The sequence below is a fragment of the Clavelina lepadiformis genome, chromosome 2 (genome assembly GCF_947623445.1).
Source record: "Clavelina lepadiformis chromosome 2, kaClaLepa1.1, whole genome shotgun sequence".
Lineage (NCBI taxonomy): Eukaryota > Metazoa > Chordata > Ascidiacea > Aplousobranchia > Clavelinidae > Clavelina > Clavelina lepadiformis.
The window spans coordinates 22,551,493-22,578,784 of record NC_135241.1 but is presented as its reverse complement, the minus strand read 5'-3'; the positions used below and the strand labels follow the sequence as shown (position 1 = coordinate 22,578,784).

The 27,292-nt window shown below is 36.8% G+C and overlaps 6 protein-coding genes across 12 annotated transcripts; 5 read left to right on the top strand and 1 right to left on the bottom strand.

The window, feature by feature from the left end:
- The first annotated feature begins 671 nt into the window (after nt 1–671).
- On the top strand, nt 672–7,234 carry LOC143446670 (uncharacterized). Of its 6 annotated transcripts, none has more exons than XM_076946422.1 (18): nt 672–866; nt 1,540–1,665; nt 1,868–2,032; nt 2,106–2,203; nt 2,290–2,383; nt 2,522–2,651; nt 2,723–2,861; nt 2,947–3,134; nt 3,310–3,458; nt 3,620–3,764; nt 4,143–4,310; nt 4,419–4,541; nt 4,760–4,933; nt 5,164–5,311; nt 5,456–5,520; nt 5,606–5,731; nt 5,891–6,007; nt 6,192–7,234. In XM_076946422.1, exons 1-18 carry the CDS (start codon nt 717–719, stop codon nt 6,698–6,700), a joined length of 2,814 nt encoding a protein of 937 aa, XP_076802537.1. In that variant the 5' UTR covers nt 672–716; the 3' UTR covers nt 6,701–7,234. The 6 variants fall into 6 exon arrangements, with proteins under 6 accessions (XP_076802537.1, XP_076802535.1, XP_076802536.1 ...); XM_076946420.1 differs by having other exon boundaries at nt 2,281–2,383; nt 2,726–2,861; XM_076946421.1 differs by having other exon boundaries at nt 2,281–2,383; nt 5,894–6,007; nt 6,195–7,234.
- Nucleotides 7,235–9,323: 2,089 nt separating this feature from the next.
- LOC143446446 (legumain-like) lies at nt 9,324–15,163 on the top strand. Its single transcript, XM_076946078.1, has 13 exons — nt 9,324–9,358; nt 9,496–9,682; nt 9,949–10,046; nt 10,658–10,739; nt 10,995–11,156; nt 11,251–11,313; nt 11,391–11,579; nt 11,817–11,906; nt 12,285–12,362; nt 12,481–12,597; nt 13,796–13,963; nt 14,331–14,398; nt 14,516–15,163. Exons 1-13 carry the CDS (start codon nt 9,339–9,341, stop codon nt 14,547–14,549), a joined length of 1,356 nt encoding a protein of 451 aa, XP_076802193.1. The 5' UTR covers nt 9,324–9,338; the 3' UTR covers nt 14,550–15,163.
- A 1,236-nt stretch (nt 15,164–16,399) lies between these two features.
- LOC143445385 (uncharacterized) lies at nt 16,400–18,041 on the bottom strand. The gene is made up of 4 exons (XM_076944452.1): nt 17,551–18,041; nt 17,222–17,366; nt 16,994–17,100; nt 16,400–16,871 (listed from the first exon to the last, which is right to left on the bottom strand). The coding sequence occupies exons 1-4, from the start codon at nt 17,800–17,802 to the stop codon at nt 16,590–16,592; spliced, it is 786 nt and encodes a 261-aa protein (XP_076800567.1). The 5' UTR covers nt 17,803–18,041; the 3' UTR covers nt 16,400–16,589.
- A 573-nt stretch (nt 18,042–18,614) lies between these two features.
- On the top strand, nt 18,615–19,274 carry LOC143444936 (mitochondrial import inner membrane translocase subunit Tim29-like). The gene has a single exon (XM_076943728.1). It carries the CDS (start codon nt 18,615–18,617, stop codon nt 19,272–19,274), a length of 660 nt encoding a protein of 219 aa, XP_076799843.1.
- Nucleotides 19,275–19,286: 12 nt separating this feature from the next.
- LOC143445386 (anaphase-promoting complex subunit 13-like) lies at nt 19,287–21,091 on the top strand. The gene is made up of 2 exons (XM_076944453.1): nt 19,287–19,667; nt 19,855–21,091. Exons 1-2 carry the CDS (start codon nt 19,545–19,547, stop codon nt 19,954–19,956), a joined length of 225 nt encoding a protein of 74 aa, XP_076800568.1. The 5' UTR covers nt 19,287–19,544; the 3' UTR covers nt 19,957–21,091.
- Nucleotides 21,092–22,388: 1,297 nt separating this feature from the next.
- Nucleotides 22,389–26,915, top strand: LOC143445384 (alpha-L-fucosidase-like). Of its 2 annotated transcripts, XM_076944451.1 has the most exons (7): nt 22,389–23,200; nt 23,300–23,640; nt 24,012–24,144; nt 24,544–24,751; nt 25,025–25,205; nt 25,366–25,551; nt 25,780–26,915. In XM_076944451.1, the coding sequence occupies exons 1-7, from the start codon at nt 22,495–22,497 to the stop codon at nt 26,224–26,226; spliced, it is 2,202 nt and encodes a 733-aa protein (XP_076800566.1). In that variant the 5' UTR covers nt 22,389–22,494; the 3' UTR covers nt 26,227–26,915. The 2 variants fall into 2 exon arrangements, with proteins under 2 accessions (XP_076800566.1, XP_076800565.1); XM_076944450.1 differs by having other exon boundaries at nt 22,389–23,640.
- Nucleotides 26,916–27,292: the final 377 nt, after the last annotated feature.

Here is a 27,292-nt window from a genome sequence, read left to right as displayed (position 1 = left end):
AAATTCATGTCAGTTGTCCACAATACTCAAGAAACCAGATAAATCCTAGCTGCAAAGTTGGCTGGCTTTGGTTGTGTATATATGCGTGCTCATTTTCGTTTTTTCTAAGATTTATTAGTCTGTTAGTCATAGTGGAAAGTGTGGCACATGCAACCCTTGAACACCAATTTCTAATAAATAAAGAACTGTAGCTTCAGTGCACGCCATCATGCCAAAATTTAACATTTTTTTATGCACAACTTCTCAGTAAAAACTGCCATACTTTCCAGTCAGGTCTTAGTGCAAAAAAGCTGCATTTCTTTCAGCTGCAAAATATTTCAATGCAGAACACAGTTTGTTTCTTTCTCAATTTTTACCTATTGAAACGTTATCATAACGGCTGCCAACCTTATCCAAACTTAAATTTAATTTGATATTTGAACTAACTTAATCTTACTGTATCCTATATGAATAAAATTTGAGTTTAGTGCCAAAGTGCACAAAAAGTCAACAAGAATGTGATGTCAAAATTTTGCAGCATAGGTTTATTTAATGCCGGCATGTGCATTGGATGGTTCTATTTGCCTATCTTAAACAACACAATCTGTTAATGCTAATTATGTCTTGTTAATATTTGTTCATGTATTACTGTTTACCTGCATTAACTCTATCTACTGGTATTCAACAGATGTAGGAAGCTTTATGCAAAGCTCTGTGTACTGTAACAGTCTAGCAAAATGCAATCAGTGCTTTCGGAATACAAAGCATCTTTGGCCGAGCTAACTTTCAATAGCAAGCCACACATCAATATGTTAACCGTTCTTGCAGAAGAGAATGCCAATTTTGCCTCGGATATTGTCAGAATAATTCAAACACAAGTGTTTCAGGTATAATGTTAAATTTAAATTACCTTGCTTGTTGTAACATTTTTGCCGTGTTTTTTTACACAACTTGCGTGTCATACCAGGTTTTTTATTGATAATTGTGATGTCATAAATTCATTCTCTCCACTGCCCCCAAACTGAAAAGATCCGAACTGCCCACAAAAACATATATAACGGTACACTATGTGAGTCTGTGTGGTATTAACACAGCACAGCTTTTCATTGCAATTACCTGTCCAACTTGTACCTACTGTAACCAATAGAATATATAGAGTGAATAAAATGTCCACATCGCTCTCATGTAGTGTGTGTCGTGCAGGTCACGTAGGTACATGGGTATTTTTAGAACTCAAGTTTTAGCCATGCTCCAAAATGTGGCTGCTGGTGTGGTTCAGATATTATATGGCGATGAAAATGAATGTAGCCACTCATATCGAACTTTCTGATAGTCCACTTCTCTAATGTACCACGTAATTCTTGTCTGGTATAACAATGATTTTTTGTGCATAACTTTTTTGCATCATAATTTCACTTTGCTCTGTCAGTGTTATAGCTTACAGTGTTTTTTGGTATAGCTTGTTTATAATCATGTTGATTGACCTTCATTTTTTTTCGAACTGAAACTACACTAATAAAGTCTCAATAAAATAGAGAACTAAAATGTTTTTACTTGCAGGCTGCACCGAAGAAAAAGATGCCCGTTCTTTATCTGATCGATTCCATTGTTAAAAACTTTGGTGGACAGTATAAGAAACTTTTCAGTCACAAACTTGTGTCAACGTTTATGTGCATTTTTCAAAAGGTAAATGCATGCATAAATATGTAACCCACAGGTGACAATTATATAACGCATTACGTATTCTGAAAAGGGAAAGCAACGGGGTGTATATGAATGTATTGTTAATGTAGAATCATGGCACTTCAAATTCCATTTGTAATGGATTTACCTTGTGTTTATGTCACAATTTAGTTCACATGATATAATTCTTTCTAATTTTATGCAGGGTGATGGCAAAACCAGAGGAGACTTATACAAACTTCGATCAACTTGGGATTCCGTGTTCTCATCGACATTACTGAAAGAGTTGGACTTGTCAGTGAAGAATATCGATCATAACTGGCCAATGAGATCGAAGAAGAAACAACGTTCACGAAACCCGCTCTCTCTTGTGAGTTACACAGATGCATCTTGCCTCCTGGATGCGGATTTGGTGCCATTACTTACTCCGTTTTCTTCGTCAGGGTCTTCCCACTTCTCCAAAGTTTTCAGAAGAAGAATCGGATGCGAAGTACGGCCAGCACAAGAGAACATCAGTTGATCACAGTTCACATTACAAGAGGTAAAACGTGTGTTTATGCTGCTCACATAGCTGCCATCATGCATGAATGACTTCGATAAATGTAATAAATATCTTAGTGCTATCAGGCGTAATTCTTCCCAATCATCTGAATACGAGAATCAGAGGGCGTCAACCGAACAGGCCGTGGAAGAAGTCATTGAGGAAGAAGAGATTGAGATGGTGAGATTTTATAGCATTCACGTCATCACGTGACTGAAAAATAAATGAAAATAATACCTGATTGCAATATTATTTTTCATGGCTGATTAAAATAGAATTTTTAAGAATGAGTAAAATCGTCACAACCTTGTATTTTAGGATGCTGAGAGTTTGGAAGTTTTGGAAATGTTAGAGGAAAAATTGCGCAAGCGGCAAGCAGAGCTTAGCCGCCTTGAATTTCTCGAATCTAAGAACGTCACTCCCACGTTCACCGCACCTCAGACCAAAGGTTTTCCCTCTCAAATGATTAAGAGTGAACTCTATTCCGAAAGTCATTTACCTTAAAGTGAGTAACTTTAGTAGAGGCAGAGAAGTCGGACAGCGATGATGACACTTTGAAGATCGACCTAAACGAGTATCCAGTAATCCCGATAGAAAATGGAAGTTACTCCATGGAGCAGGATCCCGTGGAAGACGCGAAAGATCAGTCGACCGAGAAGTAATTCCTAATCTGTGTGCTTAAAAATGCAAGTATTAAAATTATGTAACCATAATTACAAGATCATCGATGATATTTTCTGCAGCTCGGCATACAACAGCCTAGACGATGATTTAAGCGACACGAAACATTGGATATCGAGTCAGAGTAACTTCGAGCCTAACACTGACCATGTGAAGTCTCACAGCTTTGACGGCATGACCACCAATCGGGTTATTTCGCACTTCTCTGATGCAAAAGGAGAAAAAGTCGAGAAAGAACCTGAAGTGAAAGGTTTCTTTTTCATGCTTTAGCTGCTTTTCTCACTTTTCGTTGTTACCTGATTATCCGCACAATTAGTTGCATTCTCTAGACTCTAACTACCATAAAACCTTCACAAAAGAGTCACAAGCTGCATTAGATACAAAGTTAAATTTAACCGTAGCTTTAAAAATATCATTGCTTGCAGTTGAACCAATTGAAGCAAAGATTGAAACAACATCACCAACAGCAGAAGTTAAGTCAGAAATCCCTCAACTCATCACATGTGACCAATCTTCTCAAACCAACATCCAAGAAAAAAATGAATCCTCCACTCAAGTCACCATTGAAACACAGGTTTGTTTGGCTGTTGCTTGGACAACGCAATTTTTTATTTGTAATATTGTTTTTTTTTCAAACCTCAATGCAACGTTATACGAATTATTCAACTCTTTACCATCGAAGTTCCCCGGTATTTAAGATTCTAGCTTTGCTTGACATAAGTCCTTGCTTAACAGGATGAAAGTACCCAGTACAGGTACAGAAGAAAGACAAAGAACTTTATGTCTCAATATCGACCCGTCACCAAATCCATTGGAACTTATTTCAAGATAAAAACGAAAGATATGTCAACACAGTACGAACCGCCTGTCACTGCTCAAGGTATCGCTACGCATTAGTTATTCTGATATGTTGGATTCAGGTTTGACCTTGTAGACTGCTAAAATCTTTTAAGAGACCGCTATTTTTAAAGACCAACTGCTAATTTTCTGCTGCAGTTGCAAAAGAATAAATTTGTTGGAGCAATTGAAGAGACCGCTTCGGCCCCCAAAAATACCTTAAAAACATTGTTCGGTTTTAGTGTTTCTACTACAAAACGTAGTTAACATGCTGCCGGTTAATTATAACTACGGTATAAACTCACCTACATGAATGCTCATTTTAAATTGTTTTTGTACTCATTTTAAAAATGTTACTGCTTGGTGTGAAATCACCTCGGGTTTAACTTCTGACTTGTCTCTCTCAAACACATTTTTTCAGACACAGCAGCGGACAGCACGTGTTTGCCACTAGATGATGATCTTTCCTCCACCCAAGCCATGAACACTCCGAAGGAAACCCGGAGGCTCCATTCCATCAACTTACTTCACTCCCTGCGCAGGCAGCAGGAGGCAGGGATGTTATGTGACATAACACTCTCTGCTCAAGGTTGTCAGAACTATCTAACGCTTAATTAGCTGTTGCTTGGATTGATGTAATAATTTCTTCTTGGTACTTGTGCGACTATCTCCTGAAACTGCTTGTTTTTACCTCCAGGTCAGAATTTTAAGGCTCACAAAGTGATACTGGCTTCGTGCAGTGAGTTCTTTCACACTCTCTTTGCATCAGATGCTTTGAAACAATCTCCTCTGAGCTACATAGAACTGCAAGGGATCACCGGTAAGCTTTCTATCACATAACCTATTCCACATTTGGAGGTAAAGTTGTCTCAATACTTTTCTAAGTTATAATTTACATTGCTTGTCGAATCCTACACAGACGTCAGAGAGCTAAAAAGACTAGAATTACAAAGTGTATGCTCACGGTTATTCCATGTCACTAAAGATTTCAAGTGAATAATTGGAGTTGAACAATTTGTTTGAAATTTACTTTTTCAGCATCAGCGTTGAATCGAATACTGGAGTACATATACACTTCCGAGATATCGGTTGACGGCAACGTGAAAACAGTTCATGAGATTATTTCCGCTACAAAAAGATTAAAAATTAACAGTTTGTCTCCTGTGTGCTCTGTACTGGAAGAAGCTCTTGCATCCGATCAAGATCTCACTGGTGAGTGGGAGCAGAATTTAGACTGCAAGTTTAATTTGTTGGTTGACGGTTTCACCTCATTTTTTTATGCCGGAGTAAACAGATGTAAATGTATTGATAGAAAATGCTGGTCTGAACCTTGTAAGATTATTTTACGCACTAGAAACGAAACTGGTTGTGGAAAACCGATCAAGACAATTCCTGCTGGAATTTGTTGTATTTTCTTATCCTAATTCCATTTGCTGCTATAGGTTGGGTTATTTCAAATACAGAATTGCTTGCTCCTAATACTGATCCCACCCAAGAAGTCTCCTCATCCAATCCTGCCTCCCTCGAAGAACCACAGTCCCACTTTTCCGAAGATGATCGACCAGCGGAAGAGGAGTCAGATACATCGAGGTATTTTCCCAAATGCCGGGTTCATTGTTGTTGTTAACTTCATGGGTTTGTTGCTGCTGTTGTTGTTGTTTGTCATTGTTGGGTTCACTTTGGACACACAATGAGTTGTTACGGGATTCCTAAGCAGACAAATTGTTTTTACAGCGGCAGATCTCTCGTTGAAGTGAACACAAATACCTCTCCCAATGTCCCATCATCGTCCTCGCACAGTAAGTATAACTGATGTTTTCTACACTTCCACGTGTACTTGTGATGTCACAAGCAATGAGGTTATCAACGAGATCGTGTTTTTAGAGCAACCAATAAAAAGAAGCAAATCCGATGTTAAAAGTAATTTAAAGGAGAATTTAAAAAGGAGGAAGAGCAGAAGCCTGTCATTGGTCGAACTTCCCAATAAGAAACAGAGAAAAGAACCTGATGGTAAATAGCTCTTCTGATCATTTTGAACAAACTAACTCCATTTTATCAAGGGCAAAGTACAAATTAAAGGGACACATGATGTCGTTGTTTCACTCTACATGTCCACGGGTAAAGGTTTTGCTTTTACTAAATGAAATAAGACACACTGCTATTTTTTAGCAGAACCAACCAAACCTTATCCGTGCAATTTTTGCAAGAAGTCTTTCTGGAAGAAGAAGACACTCGTTGCTCATCAGGAGAAGTCTCATTTTGACAATATTGAAGCCGACGAAACTGGCAAGAATGTTTCATAATTTTGTAAAAACTCCAACAAGTGCTTTAGTCTCATGGTTTCAAATACATGGCAGCTGCAACTTATTGTTTTTGGAAAATGTGTAAAGTTTTTCCGCATGCTTTAAAGAATTAAACAAATAATCATAGATCGCGGGGCCTCACAGAAATGTAATTTATTGTTCAACAGCAGATCCCAGCTTGACCTGCAGCATCAAGAAAGTTGATGAGCCGAAGCCCAATTTAAAAAGGGACTATAAGTGCAAAGAATGCGCTGAGTCGTTTAACAACACAACTGCACTGAATTCCCACATCCGGAAACTCCATCGCGATACTTCTAGGAGGAAGCGCTCATCCAGGGAGCGTAGAGAGACGACTAAAGTTCCAGATTTGAAGAAGAATGAGCAGGAACTGGACTCCACTTCTGTGGAGAAGATCACAACGACTCAAAACACTTCAACATCTTCAAAAACTAAAGAGCAGTCTCCGGAAGAAGAGGAGAAATCTCCGGATGCTGTAATCACTCTTACGCAAGACTCTCTCTTTCCTTCGAAACTCGACCAATCGAATGCACTCAACGACGATTCGAACGTAAAACTTAAACTCTATCAATGCGAGGTTTGTGAAGAGATCTTCTCTGTGCAGTGTTTTTATAAGGCTCACATGGCCGAACATAAGAGGAACGGAGATACAGCTTAACCAAACGGGCCAAAATTTACATTAATTGTGATGTTTTTTTATCGATAATTGTTCAGGTTTTAATAAACTTGTTCCTTGAACTTTCAATGCCTATTATGATTAAAACCGCCAGAACTCAACTCACAAACTTATACTAAATAATTCATAATATTTTCTGAAAAATGTTTTTATTTTATGTTATTTCAATATTTGAAATCGAAGGAAATAGTCTTGTTGAGTAATTTGCCATGCCATACATACTGTATATGCACCGGTTTAATTCAGCATTATAATTGCAAAAATCAATAATAATCACACTTACCGTGCACAGAACTACAAACTGACGTCTTTCACTTGTTTGTAGTTATTCTAAAGCGTGATTTTATAAAATAAAACGCCAAAGTTCTCTCTTGTTACACTTTAGATTATATCAGAGCATGTTAGCTCTCTGATTGTTCCGCTAATTACGTCACTATTCCACATTCGCTGTGGCGTGTGAAATGATGTCATTGATTTGAAAGGAAATGACATCAATAAAACAAGGTTGAAAAATTGCCTGATTGTGGTGAAAAATGACGTTAAGATATCGTGGTTATGACGTGACGTAAGAATTTTAAGCGGTTATCGTCCTGAGGACCGATATAGCTCAACAAAATAGGAAATGGAACGAATGAAAAGTTAATACAATCTTTGTGCCAGTTACAATTCTTCAATACCAGCCTAGTCTTAACTTGTGAGCGGTTAAGTTCAAGTTGATCTGAGTCAATGTAACCTATGACTCGAACCAGCTCAAGTCAACGCCTTCAGCTTTAAAAATATTCCGACGTCACCTTATTGTAACGTCACGAAATTGTTATGTAACTACAGTATTGGTTGTTCATGGCCAGCGCATACGCAATTGACTATACTTCATAATTACAAGGTCAGAGTTAGCAGTAGGTTAGTAGTGACCATATGGCATTGATCTCACATCTATTGGTCGTGAAATCTTTCGAGGGTAGAGTTGTAATATTACTGCACTCGCTGTCAAGCCTTCATACATGTTTATTTTGTTGACATCGTAATTTTTTGTATTTGTATTGTTTATTTTTCACCATTAACTGTGCGAAGTGAAAATTTCGATACTCACCGTTGCAGTTATAGCACAATAAAACACATTCTCACGAGCAGTTAACGAGCACGAAAATGTGGTAAAGCCTCAGGGTTTAAAACATGCAAGATAGCAATAATAGAATTGTGTTATAATGGCCACCAAACCAGCTACCAAATTGATTTAATTTCCACTTTTACAGAGCTTAGATACCAGGTTACAGGTATTAAAAGGGGGCAAAATTCAATATGCTTATACATAAGCAATAGATTAATAAGAAATTACGCGCAGTGTTAGATAGGACATAATCGGGTCACAATTTGCTTTCTTAAAGAGCCGTATGGGTTTACTATAAACCTTAAAAAATGTTTTGATCACGACTTCACTGTAGAAATGCAATATAAAAATATATATATTTCAAATGATCTGAAATATTACAAACTTATCCTGCTGCTCTTTATAAATGGACTGCTATGCTGTTGGTGCTTTAATATAATCAACCAGTTACTAAAAGCAAATCTACTGAATCTGCTCGAATAAAATTCGGTTTCGAAGAAAATGCTAACGACCGAAAATTGGTCGCAAATAACGATTACGATTTGCTTCAACCTTGTCCGTGAGCAATCAAGTGGCCCCTGCTCACATTTAATGCAACTGTTTCATGTTAGGTAATTCCCCGTAAAGTATACTGCAATATTTGTGTTTGAACAAATCATTATGACAGAGCAGTAAGCAGAGTGATGTCATCTGTCGTGCTTGTATCTGTAGAATGTTTATGTCGTGTGGTTTGGTTTATTTTTGGCTTATCGTTTATATGTAGCAGGAAAATAATTGGTGGTCACGAAATTGCAACATGAAAACTTTAATTGCTGGCTTTTGGCAGCTATGCAACGTTTGAAAAATTTGTTTGCGATCTGTGACGTATGCAGAAAGCACGTGATGATGTCGAGCGGAAAGAAGGCAAATTGACTGTGTCAACTAAGCAGTGTTCTTGCTAAGATTGATTGTTATTGCTTACTGCTTGATCGATTGTTAGTAAGTCTGACTCCATTGATATGCGTGTTCGTCAAACACCGAAAGACTATAGTAGGCCATCACAGAAGAACAACAACAAGAACCAAACTGTCAACGTTCTTGAAGATAATTTTATTATTGATTCACAACCAAGCAGCTATTGCTTTCAGAATACAGAATAGAGATGCGTTTAGTATATTGTAAAACACTAGAATAACATTGAGAATTATGACAAATAGCACACGATCACGTTTCTGACAGCAAAAAAAGCCGGATGGTAACTTTCTACAAGTTTTGCAGAACAGTGCAATTTTATCAGTGTGGGTTGGCGGAATTTTAAGTACATTTTGAGATTTCTCACTTCCGCACTAGACCCAAGAATAATTCCTCAAAATAGCTAATTTTTTGTAGGCCATTGCTCATTGATAGGTTCTGTTTAATTGACATTGGTACCAGGGTATTTTTCCTTCATGTTCTTCATTAAACTTGACATTTTGCTTGTGTAGTGGCAGTTTATATGTATGTATGGTAGCAATTAGAAAAAAAGCATAATTTATGAAATTATGGATACCCAAGTATGTACAGTATAAAATTGGAGAAAGTATACTTTAGATGATTTTAAAACAATTTGCTTTGGCTGACAAATGACTTAAATTTATTAATGTACAAGATCTACTCTAAAACATAAAATTACTTTATGACTTTTCTACAGAAACGGTAAATTCTTCTCAACAATTATGAAAGGTTCTGTTGCATTTATTCTTGTATTTGTTGCGCTGTCTCAAGCAACATTTGTACAACAATTTGAGAAACTCAATCGTGCCAGAAATAACTTTGATGGAAAGATTTGGGCCGTAGTTGTTGCTGGTTCAAATGGATATTACAACTATCGCCATCAGGTCAATTGATTGCCTATTTTTTATTATTCTTATAACATATTTCCTTTTGTGGTGTCTTAAAGAAAACAAATATGGCATCATATATAATAACTTTAAGTACCAAAGCATTCAGATAAAGGCATTCTTATTTAGTGATATACATAGACCTCTGATGTTTAAAAAACATATGTGATTGAGAAATGCAGCAATTAGAAGTGAACAAAGTATTCAATATCTATTTTTACAAAGTGGCTGCTAATTATGATGTGTTCTTAAAATAATTCAAGGCCGATACATGCCATGCGTATCAAGTTCTTCGTAACCATGGAATCCCTGACGAACAGATTGTCGTGATGATGTACGATGATGTTGCAAACAGCGAAGAGTGAGTTTGTATCACTTTTATTATTGCTCGTTATCTTTGGTAGCTTCTAACTTTAACAACTCAGTGTGGCCAAAGTTTATTGTTACATTCAATGAAATTTTACTTGGCGTTGTCCCTAAAATAAAGTACTTCAATCATTACTAGGTGCAGAGACTTGTTGTATTAAAAACTTTATAGTTAACATTGGACACTGAAACTTTGTGCCATTGTATATATGTTAGTACTGCTATCTGCTCATACTGTACTATTCGCAAAATGCATTATTGTAAGCTGTTGCTTTGTAGTTTGCGAGTCACATGCTACATTTTCATTGTGGGTCGTAAAATTTATGGTCAGTATTGTAAATCATGCATCTTTATTGTTTGCAGTGTTTTTTACTTAAATTCTGACTGAATTAGTGACATGATGTGCCATTTGGCAGTTCACTCTTTTTAGAAACCTTCTTTGTCAGGCTCTAAAGCTATAAATGAATATGATAAACACACAAATTGTACAATAAGTTCAATGACCTTAATAGCAATGCTTTTGTTTGAAAAGAGACACTTAAGGTATCATTGACTATATAATTGTTATTGTATGATCACATGTAAAACTATTGCATTGTTGTGTAGAAATCCAACACCAGGGATTTTAATAAACCACCCCAATGGTCCCGATGTATACAAAGGCGTTCCTAAAGATTACACTGGCAAGGTAACTGTATGCAAAATAAGATGTATAGGATAACAAGTCATCTCACATTACACATACGTCAAAACGTAGAAGAGTGCTAGCTGTGTTAAAAAACATTTACCCAGGTTTATTAAACATTTTCATAACCATATAAAATGCAATATTCGGTCATTCACTGGTTTATATATGATATGCGTTAACAATGAATCATAGCACAAATATACAATTACTTTCGATTATTAAATATGATTTCTTTCTCTTATTTTGTACTTACAGGATGTCACTCCAGAAAATTTCCTCAATGTATTAACTGGCAACTCAAGAGCCATGCTGGGAACAGGAAGTGGCAAAGTCATTAAAAGTGGACCCAACGATCATGTTTTTGTTTACTTTGCTGACCATGGGGCGCCTGGCCTTATTGCATTTCCTACATCGGAGGTAATTTTGTGGCCTGATGAACATATTCTATTGCATGTTGTTCATGCTAAGTTGAAATGATGTATTCTTACTGTGATGTATTTCATTTCTGTAGCTTTATAAGAACGATTTGAACAATGCGATTGAGACCATGCATCAAAGAAAACGATACAAACAGGTTTGACATTTTCCTGCTGTTCACCCTAAAGCCATAACAAATACCAGACGTGCCAACCATTGATATTCTTGTTGCAGCTCGTCTTGTACGTCGAGGCATGTGAGAGCGGCTCAATGTTCGATAACCTGCTGAAAACAGACATAAACGTTTTTGCAACGACGGCGGCAAACCCTTCTGAATCTTCATACGCTTGTTACTTTGATGAAAAGCGTAAGACATACCTCGGAGACCGTTACTCTGTTTCATGGCTTGAAGATTCTGACAATGTAAATTTGGTGTCTTGCTACAATATTTTCTTGTTTAGAGATTGATATAGGCATGGTACTTGTCATGCTGGAATATTATACACAGCAATCAATATTGTTGTATTAAATTGCATTAACGATTGTTACATATTGATTGTGTAGCTTCCCATAAAATCTTTTTTCCGGTTATTCACTGATGATTATGTTTTGTAAGTCCATAACTCCAGAGTAGAATGATGAACAATCATCTGTTTTAAGGAAAATATTGAAATGGAAACCCTGCACAAGCAATATGAGGTGACAAAGAAGAAAACCAACACCAGCCACGTGATGCAGTATGGCGACACAGTACGTCCGTTGCTGTTTATTGTCTTACTTTGGTCGAAATGTGTTTACGCCGATCATATGCTTAATGTCATGTGTCTCAATTGTCTAAGTCATGTGAAGAGTGAACACTAGGTGGCGTTGAAGTAAAAATAATGTTTAGCTCAAGAAAGTCTTTCACGTTTTTAGCACAGTGTTTGGCAATGTTTCATGTATTTTAGTTTAAATGTTTTTGGTCCAATAAGTTCAAATTCGTAGTTTAATGTCAGAATCAAATCAGGCAATATTTATCACTAGTACAAATTTTCTTCTTGACTAAGGACATTAACATACGTAATTGAAATGTGCAATTAGTTAATCTTATCAATTGAGTCAAAGAACAACCTGTTTCAATATCACCAGACAATCAGCCACGAAATAGTTGGTTTCTTTCAAGGAGAAAAACCATCTGCACTGAACAATGCGCCTCTTCCCCCCATTGTAAGTGCTGCAAATTTTCTTTCTTTCACTTGTTTGTAGTTTGTAAAACTTTTAGGGCTTGCTGTAGGACGATGCGATTAGAATCACATCATTAACGAAACGAACTCCGACTTTTCAGTATGACGATGTCCCTTCACCAGATGTGCCCATCCATATACTGCAACGAAAAATTGAGCTAGCAACAAGCCATGACGACAAACTCAAGTACAAAGTTCTTCTTGAAAAGGAGCAAGAGGTATTTACGTCAGGGCACGTTAGGAATATTTCATGGCAACTATGGTCTATTTTTAATACAAAGCTTGGTAATGTGTGATCACTATGTGAGTGGTAAACAAAAATTTTTTTGCTGCTGCCAACTCTACGTAGTACTCTGAGCAGTGATGGATTACTAAAGGGGCAACTGGGGCTTGTGCTACAGGACCCCGAGCTTTTGAGGGCCCCATCCTTCTAGCAGCTTAAATTTTGGCATGTAGAAGGGACAGACTACTAACTCAACACTCACTGAAAATAAAGACTTGTAATATTTTACAGAACCATGTAGGCACCGTTGAAATTCAGTTACAAGAGATAATTATTCACCATTGCAAATTGTAATATTGTTTGAATGTTATAAATTGTTCAACATGTAATATATAAATACTTTTGAAAGCTATGACAGGTGGGTCATATACAGTGTTTCAGAATTGTAGCCTGCATTAAAAATTGCCGCAGCTATTTTACATGTAAACACAAGAATAAAGTTTTTCCATTTTGAGGTATTTTAAAGCATTTTTCAGGTGTAAAAACCAAAAAATTTTGTGCTGCGTGCATTTAAGGCTGGGTGAGCCAATGCAGGTAGTTTAAACTCGTGGATCGCTATTAACTAATTTGAAATACGGCACTGGAATTGAGAAGGCATTTTTTGCTTTTGTACAGAGTGGTTAAAAATCACACTCAACCACTGTTTCAGTATGTGAGAATAGACGTCACAATGTGGAATTGGGGCCCCATTATTTAAAGTTGCCCCTGCGTCCTTAATTGCCACTGACTCTTAGTATAATAAAAGAAAAATGGTAGCCACGAGCCCATGATATCTTTTTTGGATGTATTTGAAACATTTAACTCTTCTTGATTTTATTCATCTTTCGGCAAATTTACTGTTTTGATAGTGCTAACACTATTATATGCAATTTTGTTAATACTCTGGCTTGTTTCAAATGTGTACAAGATCTTTATTGAATTTCAAGAAAATATGCATAAACAGTGTTATTAAATTATTATTATTTATATTATTATTACCAAGTTAAATACTAGTTCTTAAGGGAAGCTTAAGAATAATATCGCTAGTTATAATTATCTAGCTAGTTATCTAGCTAATTATCTAGCTATTAGCTAGCTAGTTATTAATAGGAATAATTATCGCTAGTTATTAAATGTTTTTATTTTAACTCTAGATTCGCCGTCGTATCAGCTGGACTGTGGAAACAATCGCTTTCCATTCCACCGAGGGTGACATAGGGTTGACCGAGCTGACCACTCTCTCTAAACCTTCTTTGATGGACATGGAATGCTACAAGGCAGCTGTACAAGAATTTGACAACGCCTGTTTTGAACTTGATGATGTAAGATTTTGTGGCCTCTGATCAATTAATTGTCGTGTACATTGAGAGTGGCCTTAAATGCTGACGCTAGAAAACCTAGGTTACAATGAAGTTAATGCAGGAATTAGACATATTGTCAGAGAAATTAAACAAAATGTAATAGAATTTAAACCAAATTTGTTAATATTTGAGTCAATTTGGTTTAGATTGGAATATACTCTGGCAATAAGCTATTGCTACACGTTTTAGTCCTGCTTTGGCGGCTTTGGCCACATATATGTTTTCCTTGGTGTTTAGAGCGGTGTTCAATCATAATTTGGCCCCATAGAAGATTTAAATGAGTTTATTTGAACTATGTCTAACTGTTTGGTTTTTGCGAATTTTTCAGTTTGAATATGGTTACCGACAAATATTTGTCTTTGGAAACCTCTGTGATGCTGGTATACCTGTTAAGAAGTAAGTCTAATAATTATGTGAATAAAGCATATGAATATGGGCAATGTGTGAATGCAATTTGCCATTGCAGTGTTTGCAGCGTTTTATGAAAACCTTGTTATTTTATTTGTGATGTAGGATTATGTCGTCCATCAGAATAATCTGCCACTGAAGGGACAACTTCATGGAAAGCTGACCTATAATACACATCTCATACAAGCTTTATCACAATAATCATTATATAACACACTTTTGTACTGTTAAAGTACACTGATATGAAATACTCAACCCCCCATACAACAAATCCATCCTTAATGTTATTGAAGCTTTTTCTTGGCAACTGTGAGGCCCGACATATAATACTGATTTTGCTGTATATGCACTTTCTTTCTTTTATGACGTAATAATTCGATTTATACTGAGTTTTATTTCACTGCAGTAAATTGCAAAGCCATAACAGTATTATACTTGTTGTTTGTTAGTTTTAGTTTACAATCGCTGCAATGACGTCCATGTTGAACTGTTTATTATGTGGTTTTAATATGACTGTAATTCATGTACATCACCAACAGTGCAGAATCGTTATCAAATGTTCTAAGGCCCATGCCAGGGTGAATGTTTACTTTGCCTCTGCCTGCCCTAACTCTGTGTATTCTTTAAAAAAAGTTTTTTAAGTGCAAACTTAATCTATGATTTTTCACCAAGCATGACTTGTATTTCTCGTTTCTGTTGTCGATTGTTGATTGTTGCAGCATCGACCATGTACTAAAAACTGTAATTGAACAATTGCATCCTGTTCAGGATAGCTTAGTTAAGAAGCAAGTCTATTTCACATGAAAGTAGAGCATGGCATATATTACTATGACTACAGAATCTGTACTATGATCACTATATGTAGCAGCGATGTACAAGTACAAATGATAGGGAATACCGGAGACAAACGTAATAAAAATTTAGATTTCGCTGTTCCACTCCAAATTTTTACAAAGTTGACCGTGGCTGAACCGTGCAAGCCCAATGTATAGTAAAATAAGAACATGATATAGCTGGGCACTGTGAAACAAGCTTCTATTTGCGAAAGCTCGTGAAGAAAAATCAAAAATAAAATTAACTTTCAGAGTCCTTACTCTTATTTACTCAAAATTTTGTTTGTCTGATTCAAACAAATACACGGAAAGAATATTCGCACTCACTGAAATAACTAAATAATAATTCCCCTACGGACAAAGAATACCAAAGGTTTACTTGTAAAGGAACGTATGAGGATTTAAAAAAATGAAGTAGGAATCAAGTTAAGCCAATTATTAATAAGCTTATTATTTATTCTTGCGGGACGTTTAGCGGTAGTAGATATTTTTTTAAAAAATCGTGCGGTGGCGCACAACTACCGTAAGTTGCTAGAACTCGCGTCGGGTCACTGTGAGCTTTGCTCGGTTTGTGCGTGTTTTGCGTGAAGAAGCGCTGTTTTCGGAAAGCTTTTTAAAAGTTGCTTTTTTCACTACGCGAAGGCATCGGCAGATAGTGTGTAGCGCAGCGTAGCGGGTTGATATTAACCACACTAATATTTGTCTCAATGAAATTGCAATTCACATAATGTAGAAAGTGGATGAAATATGAAAACTAGCGAACAATCCCTTTCAATAACATGATTGACGTAACTAACGACGTTATTACTGTGCAAAATTTGTTTGTACAATTGACATCATCAAAGGAGATGTTTAACAATGGTCAACGTCAAAAATGTATATCCAACTACAAATTCTCATTGTTTGTTGTTAGTACCATGTTACTGATGGGTGTTTCTACTATCAGCTTATAATTACCATGCTGCATCAGTGTCCAAATTTAACTGTAACCCCTTTTTTCAATCGCGTTATTGTTATTTGCACGTTGGGTTTAGTGGTCGTGCTAACCATTGATCGTCTTCATCATGTGTTAACATCATTCTTACTCGTTTTAAGCTCTTGGGCTTTGCTACTTTTCCCGTCATTGTCTGCTGGCTGAACCGTGATGTTTCTACCTTGTAAAGGTTAGCATTTTATTTTTCGTTCCCCCACTGATGATGACGAAAAATAAACAACACGATTCGAAATTACAAAACCTGGATTAACCCACTGTGGCTGAATTCAGGTCCAAGGTAAAGCCATTAGCCATGTGACATAAACCTTTTAAAACAACAGAATGTCAAATCTGGTAACTGCAAAATCCAGCCCTAGCAGGACAATATCTTTTGAGTTATCTTAGAAAAATTAACTTTGGTGAATGCAAAGTAAGACGTTGCAGCTCCAAAAGCGACCAGTAATGCAAATGAAATATATAGCTCTGTTTTCATTTGTTTGAAAAGTGGGTGAGTTTTCATCATTTCAGCAACAACTCCTCCACCGACATTTTTATGAGGAAACGGTTCTTCGGGAATTTCCTTGTTTAAAAATTTGCACAGAGGATCCCATCCATCTTTTACATCGTATACAAGCAGCTTATCCTGCGGTGCATTCTGTAAATAATCTTGTAAATACATAATTATGCTCAGAAATCAAATTATAATTGATGAAATTTTTGTTTTTAAATTTATTTGAAGTTAAATATGGCATCATTATCTGTGAAGGAATTACTCACCATTATTACATGTGCGTTGTGTTTTCTATAATTCTGTCGTTCAATCATTAGGTTTGACTTACTCAGACCCCAAGGTCTTTGAGGTCGATATCCATAGAGAACAGTGACTACAAGTGTAAATGTTGTTTCTTATACTGCTTTCGTTAGTGAATAAATTAGTTAGTTAATTAGTGACTTTTTAAAATTGGCAGGTCACTTTCTGAAAACTTGCTTTTGTAGTCCACTTACTGTAATTTTTCCGAAATTCAAATAACCTTCTTCCAGTCAGTGTAAGGGTTTGCATCAAAGAATAAGTTATATTCCTTTGCAGAACACCAATTTGGTTTCTTAAGCTTGCATACCAGGATTTTTCATCCCGATATCCGAGGATTATCTTTCGAAAGAAGATGATGTTTAAGATTACTATCAGTAAGCTACGAACCTTGTGCATCAGTTATTATGGTATGGTCTCATTTTTCTTGCTTGGCATTGAAAAGATTTTCTCATACAAATGCGTTTGTTTGCCAAATACAACGGTTGCTTATTAAGCTCAAGTCTCAACCGGTTTAAATACTCACTTTAGCATCTGGGAACGCCTGATGAATTTCTTGCCAAAAATAATAGCACGGTGAATCTACAACCACATCCACGTCCTTGTACATTCTCTTAAAATCTTCTGTTGTTCCTCCAGTCGTTAACAATTTATTCCATTCTTTTCCATGGTAGTAAAAGTGGTCATAGTGATCATACACGACATAACCAAGCTTTTCCAAAGCTTCTGTCATGGTTTTTGTTCCCGTTTTCGGATATCCTGCTACTATGATTTTCATTGTGCTACTTGGTCTAGTAAGCCTAAAGAAATGACATATTTATAAGTTGATTTCTTTCATTTTTAAGTTCCAAGTAGACAGCAGAGTTGTAGACTTGCGTTGCTTTACTCTGATCTAGCTACTTATATGACTTCAATGGAGTATACAAATGACTTGAATTGATTTGTTTGGAGAGATTTGCTTTTAAGTCTCTATTCAAGTTGCAGCTCGTTAAATTTGGCCCGATTGCCAGCAGTTTCCTAGATTGCTCGGGCTGTCTGGTTTGCAGTGTTCTGTGTGGCCAAGTAGAGATCTAGTTGACTGCATTACTTTTTAACAGATAATGGTGAAATATAATTGATAACTATTTGCTATGTGGGAAGCTTGACAGCATTGCTCATTAACTAAAACAGAGAAAAGACTTGTACAGTCAGCAAGTGACTTCAATATCCTGGTTAGCAACATTTTTTACATAAATACGGTACTAGTTGTGCAGTATGGCAGTTGCTTATAGTACAATGATGTTGTCTTAACAAGGTCTCAAGCTACGACAGTTTGAAATTAATGATTAACTATGGTACTGAAAATTTGAGAGAGCATGAGGAAATTTGACACTTTTCTTATCAAAACTTCACAATGCTTGTCAATTATTTAGCTAAGAACCTATTGCTTTACAGTAAGCTGTTGGTATTATTTTGCCTCTGTTTTACAGATAGTAGTTTTGTAAAGCAAGAAGTTTATTAGGAGTGATTTCTAGATATTTTTGACTGCAATTTGTGACTGGGTAATAGTTGGAAATTACTTCCTGCAGACTGCCTATTGCGGGAAACAAAATGCTAAAAAGGTTGGGAAGTTCTAGAGATAAACTTGTAAAGTACTTCAAGGTTTTGGGAAATGATTACAAAGATTCTGCCCTTGGTACACTGACAGAAGCAAAAGAAAAACCGTTTCGAGCTTTTTTCTACACCAGTGCATGCATCTTAAGCTACACGCTTTATAAGACCACACCCTCAGAGGCACAGTATAACGCTGCATTAGTGGAAGCATCCAACGACCTGCTGCTGTTAAGTGATACAGAACGGAATAAGACTACTGACAACTATGTGCAGTATTTGTTACAGTTTTCATGTAAAGGAATGCTCCGTTATAAACACATGGGCTTCTTTTCTCTCATTTATCACTCAAATCATGACAAAGATGCCAGAACTTACATCTCACAGTGCAAGTACACAAATCCGAGGTGGCATCATTTCCCAAAACGAGTAATGGATGTTGGTTTGCTCGGACGATGGTGGAGACTGTCTTACACGATGACAGATTACGATGTGGACTTCAAAGTTCTGCCTAAGGAATTTAACCAATTTCACGAATCTTACATTGACTTTGTTAAAAAAGTATTTGGTTATTCTTATTTCAGTAATTTACATGCGCAACCTGTGAAGTGTCATGGGTATGTTATCACATCTCCTGATGAAGTAACTAATGGCGCTTGAAGTGTAATTTTGAATTGTTCGTTGACATAATTTACTCCATAGTGTACTGAGTGTTAAATTTATGGCATTGATAGCATTTTGTCGTATTATTGTCACAATTAAACTGATGTTTATTTTTGAAAAAGTTTTTCATATTATCAGTACATTTATACAATTTTCTAAACCATGGGAAATCTTGAACTGCAACCGTCATCTTTAGAATAGCATTCTTGTCAAATACAACCAACTAAATTGTTCATCATCATTAGGGGTGCATTGATATATCTGGTAATGGATAGTGAGGTGAAAATTGATGGATCTCTGATTGACATAATTGATGAGGAGTGGGCAACTGATAAGCTTCCTCTGGAAGACGTTGAAGTTCCTCTTGATGAACTTCCAGAGCCAGAGCAAGTATGATACATCCTATCATGGAAATATATTACGAATATGCATATTAATACATATATATACATGCATATATTATGATAATATATTGTGTTGTCTCAGCATCAAGGAAATGTTATCAGGGCATATTTTTTGCTTAACGTTAAGAATACTTAACACTAATCAGTAATGTTTTGTGGTTTTACTGCTTCAGGACAACGGAAATTCTAAAGAAACTATCAACGAGATGGAACGTAAGTGGACCGACGATAACATGCAATCCCTTTTAAACCACGCTGGTACAAGGCAGTCTTAAATAAGTTATCAGTCTTCATCGATTTTTCTTGGCTACAAATTGGTAAACTAAAAGGGTCCCAGATTCTGGATGCATGCTGAAGTTTATTCAGATTTCAAAGACCTTGTTCCGCTATCATTTCAGTGTTCAGCAATCATTACTGATTGTTGCTATTGAAATTATGTTTGTAGTAGCAGATCGCTTTTTTGTTATATTTACTGACTGGTATTCGTTGTGTGATTTTCATGCGAGAAGTGGTAGAAGTAGATAGTAACTTGCAGGACGAAACAGCGTTTATTTTCTGCTTAAGAAAAAAAAATTTCCAGGAAATATTTTTGAGACAACAAGATTAATGTCTCTCGAAAGGCTATCGTATGACAAGACGCCTTTATGCGTTTGTCATGTCTTTGTTTCCTAAACTGCCGTCAGAACACGCTCGACTATGTTTCACCACGTTTGTCTATTTGTCAATGTGTTTCCTTTTTGTGGGCTGGATAGGCTCAGATAATAGCAATTAAACTGAAGAGCCTATAGTGCGCTTTTCGAAGCGGTAACTGTGATCGGTTGAAATGGAACCAAATTGCATTGTTTATTTATTTAACATGATTTTAGAAAAACAGGTTAACGTACTGGCTACCACGCTATGCCTTGGCGGTCATCAACTCGCGTTGAGCGCATGGTTTTTAAAGTCAAGAAAGCTTTATTTAACAAATTTAAGTCAATTTTTTACTGAAAAAAGAAGTTTTCAATGATTTAATTAGACTAAAAAATTAAAGCTCGAGTTACTTCTAACTATGTTTCATTGCAGTCTACGAAAGTTTACTTTTTTGTTGTAATTACGGGAAGCTTACGCTACGAATGTAATGGGAACAGTTTGTGGTAGGCAACTGCAGGGCGTACACGAATTGTTTTATAATAAACAACATATGAGACCTGCTGAAGCGTAACTTCAACGTGGAGACGGGAGCGTTTCAAAACACAAACGAAGAAAAAGAGCGTAACATCAATTAGCCGTGCTCGTTGTTATGAGCAAACTAATACCATCCGCCATCAGATCAAAATTTTCATACATGTTTTAGGCTTTGTCATTTTCTGCCGTTGAATATTGCATGCCATTAAATGTTTTTTTGTTAAAATATATTTCGTATAAAGCGTTTCTAAATACTGGTTTAAAACTAAGATTTTTCTAGTAAAATAAAAAAAAAACAGGATATAGTTTGGCACTCTGAAGGTAAACTTTATTTATATGTTTTAAGATTTCTATGATACGTTACACCAACCGTTAAACAATAACAATGTAGCAATTTGTTGTTTGTGACGTTACAATTCCCTTACGGTTGCAAAAGATTGGCAAGAAGGGTTGGGCGTTCGAAGATTGTTAGACAGCCATTGATTACTTTTTAGCGCGAATTCGACGGTTTCGGTTATGTCGAAAGTTCTTGCTGAATACTTAATGCTTTTCTTGCTACATTTAGCTCTTCATGCTGCGTTTTCAACTTAGTATAGCAGACTGGTATGTTTTGGATTGCCACAGTTGCCAACTTTATTGTAAAACAAGCAATAATTGAGCATATGCACGCACAAAAAACAGGTTCTATGTCATTAGAATGGATTTACTTACGTTCTCTGGTCTGGGTAAATAACGTGTGACAACTTGCCTTATAGTTATACCGACATACAGTAATACAGCCAGCGATTTTTGATGAGAATCTTGCGTGCAAAGATGAAAATTTTGGCGTGATAGCATGCACTGAAGCCTCAATTCTTTATTTATCATAAATCGGTGTTCAAACAACAAGGTTCTTCATTTAATTATTATGAATGAGCATGAAGATAAAAAGTTTGGTTAGCACACATGTTGGTGAATCTTATGTGTGCAGGTGCTACACTTTCCACTGTGACCGACATAGATACAACGCAGTGATCACTTACACATAGAAAGCTTTTTTGTACCATAACTGACATTTATATTATTACGCCTGAAGCAGCCAACCTGTGTGACTTTCAATCCCAGTCTCTCCTGATTCTAAAGATTTTTATAAACAACAGTGGTAAAAACTCAGATGTATTCTTATAACTGATAGATTTCTAATATTTTGAGCTTTCTGTAACGATCTTAATTGATTATTCTGGTTTGGTTATAGCTAGCCCACAGGCCACAGCCACCTTATCCAGTAAAGATACGTCACAGTCTCACAACAGATTGTATTAGGCGCTCATGTTATAGGCAAGGATGCTAACTTATTATCTGGCGCAAAATACTTTATCTACAAAGGTATGAGAATTCCAGGACATCTTATGGCACTGTTTGAAAGTTCCGGACTCCTTCATTTGTATTCCTGCCTGTTGAAGGCATGATCTTGTTCTATTTTCTGCCAAAAGTTTTGTGTCCACGCACAAATTAGATAAAACATTTGTTTATATGTTGCTTCGGTCATTCTTTGCTTCATTATAATGTTTCATTTTTACCCAGAATTAGATTCTGCAGTATTGTAGGTTCTTTTGGTAAATAGCAATTTTAAACGTAAATAATGTGTTGAAATAAAATATTATCTCACCATGGCAAGACTGTGGTATCGAAGGTTGAGGGTTGCGTTCTATGCTGCAGTTATTTTGGTCCTTCTTCAAGTATTGCGGTACTCATTTTCCCGTGATGCGGAAGAGAAAGAGGTTGCCCGCTTAAAGCTCATGGATGCATACGCAGTTGTCCGAGATGGCAAGCATGATGTGGAGAAAACATTTGAGAAAAATTACCTAGAAGAAGTAAAAGAGTTGGAAGACCGATCGGAAAAGCTTATTATAGATAATTATGACTCCCGTGGCAAGAATCAGGCGCTTCCATGGGTCGATGAACAACAGGTAGAGCTTGAAAACCAAGACAAAAAGGGGGAAGATCATTATGAAGATATGATAAATGAGCAGCCTGGGGCAGAAGATGAGTCGTGGTCGTACAACGATGAAGAGCCAGCTCCCCCATCTCTAAGTTTCTCCAAAGACATTAATGAAAGTGAAGCAATTGTTGAAGAGGATGAATTGACTCATGAAGATCAGTTTGGTGGCGAAGAGGATGAGGAAACTTTTGTTGAAATTGATAAACCGTTGGACTTGGAGGAAATTGAAAGCCAGGAAAGCGATGTGGAAGTACTGGATGAAAGTAGTAAGACTGCCCAAGAGCAGGCTCTCAATATAAGGGAAGATCAAAAAGGATCTCTACCCTTCTTGGAACAAAACAATCAAACTCTTCACACGATTTCTAATAAAATAAGTAAAGATATACTGATTACATCAAATGGATCAGATATCATTAAGGATTCATCACAGGTTACACCAAAACTAACAGTGGCATCTAATGTTTTACTCACAGAGTCTTCAAAGGTCAACGAACTAACATTACAAACAACAAAAAAGGAACCTGGCATACATACTGGTGACACAGAAGTACTTCAAAAAACAAACACTTCTGGCTCCAATAAAAGAATAACGCTTGCTGCTGATGTTCGAAAAGACACATCTCTTCAGCCAAAGATCTTGCCCCAGTCCATTGAACCAAGTCCCAGTCAAAATGTATACTCCCCCACTTGGGAATCACTCGATAAACGACCCCTGCCTCAATGGTATGATGATGCAAAGTTTGGCATTTTTATCCACTGGGGTCTGTATTCGGTGCCAGGGTTTGCAAGCGAAAAGTTCTGGTGGAAATGGAAGGTTGGTTTTTCGTCGACATTTGATGATCTACTAAATTATATTCACCTTCTCAATTCTAACCCCCTTAAATCAGTGGTTTTCATTTTTTATTTTCTTCCGTTGCTAATTTCAAATGCTTTAAAACCTTCCCTGATGTTATTTTTTCAATGAAAAAATTCAGGTAATGGTTGAAGTGAAATTTTGTATGGTAGCAGTTGCTACTCCTTAGTTCTTACTGCTTACCGTGAAAAAGGTTAATATATAATATAATGTCTATGTTTAGTTTAATATTTACTTGAAATGTCATTATAACGGTGCACTTATTTTGATCAAGGATATTATGGCCTTGGTAATATTTTAGTGATAATGTAATTTGCTTGTTGGATTTGTAGGGTCCTGAACCAGATGCTACAGTGACCAATCATGTGAAGAAAAATTATCCCGCAAACTTCCAATACTCAAACTTTACAAAGGATTTTACAGCAGAATTTTTTGATGCCGACAAATGGGTCAACCTCTTTGAAGGTATAAGCTTATATATTAGTACCACATTTTTTGAAATGAAATTACACAGAGCTGAAATGAACCTATATTAAATGTTAATCTTAAACTGAGGTGGATAACAATAGACAAACAATGGTTTTTAGTATGCTGACATTTAATACTATTTTATATTACACACACTCCTTCGTTTCACAGTATCAGCATGTTAAAAGTTTTAAACCTAAAGTTAATGTTGATGCGATACATGGTGCATGGCTTAATGGCCCTGGGCGATATGTGGATGGCATCTGCTGCTGTTCGTTAGCTTTTTACTCATCTTGTTGATCAATTTTAGTTTCATTTAATTGTATGGTTGTACAACATGGTATTCTCCACAAAGCTTCTGTCTTAGATTCTTTCCAACTCATGTTATTTTCACAGCCTCTGGTGCAAAATACGTTGTACTAACGAGTAAACACCATGACGGATACACTATGTGGCCCTCAACCGCATCAAAAGCATGGAACTCCATGGAAAGTGGGCCACATAGAGATATAGTTGGTGAACTCTCTGAAGCTGTTCGAAAATCAGACATGAAATTTGGAGTATACTATTCCCTGTTTGAATGGTTTAATTCATTGTATTTGAAGTAAGTTAGTAGACATCCTTTTGTTAGCTCATTTGAGCATGTTTGACATTCATAACAGTTATTCTGCTACTTGTGAAAAAAACTGTTGTTTGTATGTTACCGCCATCGTTTTGACACACAAGCAAGATGCTATCATTTTCTATGGTCATAACCTTGTTAGGGTAAAGAAGTGAAGAACTTGTAAACATACTGTCACTTGTCATTGGGGCTTATTTTGCACTTCAAAAATATTGCCTTCATTAAGCAATGTTTTTACGGCAACTACCTACTCAGGGATGCACGAAGTAATTTTACATCTTGGGACTACGTGAAGCATAAATCGATACCTGAGTTGTTTGATCTGGCACACACTTACAAGCCTGACATCGTGTGGTCTGATGGGGACAAAGGTCCGGACACATATTGGAAATCCACAACATTCTTGGCTTGGCTCTACAATGAAAGTGAAATGAAGGTAAAATGATGCCGAAAATAAACTGCTCTGTGACCTATTTCTTCTCAAAAGAATTAAAATATTCACGATTCAACACCGATGCAAATTGTTAAAGCTAATGTACATTCGGTTACGTGATGAATCTGGTTTGTTTGTTTTGAACAATTTTCACGCACTTTAGGACACGGTTGTGACAAATGACAGGTGGGGTGCGGGAACTAATTGCAAGCACGGAGGATTTCTCCTCTGCCCGGATTATGCCGGCAAACGAAAGTGGGAGAGCGTGGCATCTATTGATCGCGTTTCATGGGGAGGTAGAAGAAATGTTCTCATTGAAGAGTTGATGACAATTGACGAGATCATTCAGGTGAACTAGTAGATGATTGACTACTTTAAACATTTCCCTTTGTCATAGGAAAAACTAAAATTGTTTGGAGTCACCATTGGGATGAAACCGAGATCAACTCCTTCTTGTTTAAGAATAATGTTTTAATCATCATACATGTCATGCCACACATTAACGTCATCATCATAACGTCATGCCACAAGATTTTTTATCATCTTTACTGTCAATTAACAATTTTCTATGGCGCAGACGTTGGTGAGCAGTGTAAGCAGAGGAGGCAACTTTTTGTTAAACATCGGGCCGTCAAAAGACGGCACCATACCGTCCATCTTCCAAGAGCGTCTCCACATGGTGGGCATGTGGCTTCAGACCAACGGCGAGGCCATCTACTCCACTCGGCCATGGAGAACTTTTAACGACACCTTGACATCAGGAGTCTGGTACACTTATAAAAACGGGACCATTTATGCCTTTATTTCTTCCCAACCCGAGAATGACACATTATTGCTCGGCGCACCTGTGGCAAATTCAAGGTCAAGGGTGACCTTACTGGGCTGGGAAAGTGATTCGCTTTTGACTTGGTCCATTCTTAACGTCGGTGAGGGTAGCGGGGTGAAGATAATGGTCCCCAACGAATGCTGGTTGATCCGTCAGTGCAAGTGGGTCGTCACTCTAAAACTCGACAACTTCGACTGACAATAATCGCTATAAATCTTTTCCGAATTGCAAACCAAAGAACAAAAAATGATGATTGGTCGATCTCTAGTAATGGAAGGAAAATTATGACATGATTCTCGGAAGACTTACCTTTGTTGCATTGAACAGGAAAACTATTGTTGTTGTTTGTCATGTAGTTCTGGGCATGGAAGCCTCCCAAGCTCACCTGTTATGTTACCAAGTTTACCTTTGAAGTGGCAAAAATGCTTTTTCAAACACTAGAAATTTGTCTTTTGTGTTACTGAAGCTCTTTTTTTTGAAGTACTTTTAACAATATTAGAGTTTTGTAATCCCGTTGTTTGTTTAAATGCAATTGATCAGAGATTTCGATTTACGTTCATTTTACGATCTACTTCAGGCATACCATGCCCCGTTCTTTGCATTATATGAAAAACCGTCCAGCGTCGTTTAACCGCTGTGCTACTAATAGTGATATACTCAGTACTAATACAGAAATGGTTAATCTTGTTAGAAAAGCGTTATGATGACTGCTAATAATACAAACATACCTTTCAAAATTAATTTCTAAGCTTATAATAGTACATGTTGTAGTTGCTGTCTGGTTTGTTTTTCACACAACTGTTTTTTGTGATGCTTTCATGCTTGTCACGTGCATCTGTGTCAAACGCACTTACTAGCTTGTTACCTAAATACACGGCTTCACTTTGTCGCGTGCGGTATTTTAAGTAGACCAGTGGGGACCTGATTTTGGTCGCAGAAACTACTTGTGTACGTAAAAAGCAACAGGATACGACAAATTAATGGACTGTTTCACCATCCAAATCCGTCATGGGGACTTGATGCTTGTCTTTCATGGAAGGACTGCCTGCAACTGTCACAAATGGAATACAACAGACAGCCCTGCATGTGGTTGTGGCCGCCCACTCCAAAAACACACTTGCATTGTCTAGGGCAGGCCTGGCCAACCCGCGGCTCGCTAGCCGCATGCGGCTCTTTCGTTCATATTGAACCTTCGAAAGAGCGCACATTTTACCTATTTTGGGCAGATAAACAGAAAAGTAATCTCTACTGGCTAATGTTCAAT

Bases quoted from the DNA above. Each gene is read 5' to 3' on its own strand.
- LOC143446670 (XM_076946417.1), top strand. From the start codon at position 717: ATGCAATCAGTGCTTTCGGAATACAAAGCATCTTTGGCCGAGCTAACT. The intron at 3,765-4,142 runs GTATCGCTACGC...ACATTTTTTCAG, and splicing joins ACCGCCTGTCACTGCTCAAG to ACACAGCAGCGGACAGCACG. The intron at 5,732-5,890 runs GTAAATAGCTCT...GCTATTTTTTAG, and splicing joins ACAGAGAAAAGAACCTGATG to CAGAACCAACCAAACCTTAT.
- LOC143446446 (XM_076946078.1), top strand. From the start codon at position 9,339: ATGAAATTATGGATACCCAA. The intron at 12,363-12,480 runs GTAAGTGCTGCA...CCGACTTTTCAG, and splicing joins ATGCGCCTCTTCCCCCCATT to TATGACGATGTCCCTTCACC. The intron at 13,964-14,330 runs GTAAGATTTTGT...CGAATTTTTCAG, and splicing joins CCTGTTTTGAACTTGATGAT to TTTGAATATGGTTACCGACA.
- LOC143445385 (XM_076944452.1), bottom strand. From the start codon at position 17,802: ATGAAAATCATAGTAGCAGGATATCCGAAAACGGGAACAAAAACCATG. The intron at 17,101-17,221 runs GTAAGTGGACTA...TTACACTTGTAG, and splicing joins TGAATTTCGGAAAAATTACA to TCACTGTTCTCTATGGATAT. The intron at 16,872-16,993 runs GTGAGTAATTCC...GATTATTTACAG, and splicing joins ACAACGCACATGTAATAATG to AATGCACCGCAGGATAAGCT.
- LOC143444936 (XM_076943728.1), top strand. From the start codon at position 18,615: ATGCTAAAAAGGTTGGGAAGTTCTAGAGATAAACTTGTAAAGTACTTC.
- LOC143445386 (XM_076944453.1), top strand. From the start codon at position 19,545: ATGGATAGTGAGGTGAAAATTGATGGATCTCTGATTGACATAATTGAT. The intron at 19,668-19,854 runs GTATGATACATC...TTACTGCTTCAG, and splicing joins AACTTCCAGAGCCAGAGCAA to GACAACGGAAATTCTAAAGA.
- LOC143445384 (XM_076944450.1), top strand. From the start codon at position 22,495: ATGGCAAGACTGTGGTATCGAAGGTTGAGGGTTGCGTTCTATGCTGCA. The intron at 24,752-25,024 runs GTAAGTTAGTAG...CTACCTACTCAG, and splicing joins TTTAATTCATTGTATTTGAA to GGATGCACGAAGTAATTTTA. The intron at 25,552-25,779 runs GTGAACTAGTAG...TCTATGGCGCAG, and splicing joins CAATTGACGAGATCATTCAG to ACGTTGGTGAGCAGTGTAAG.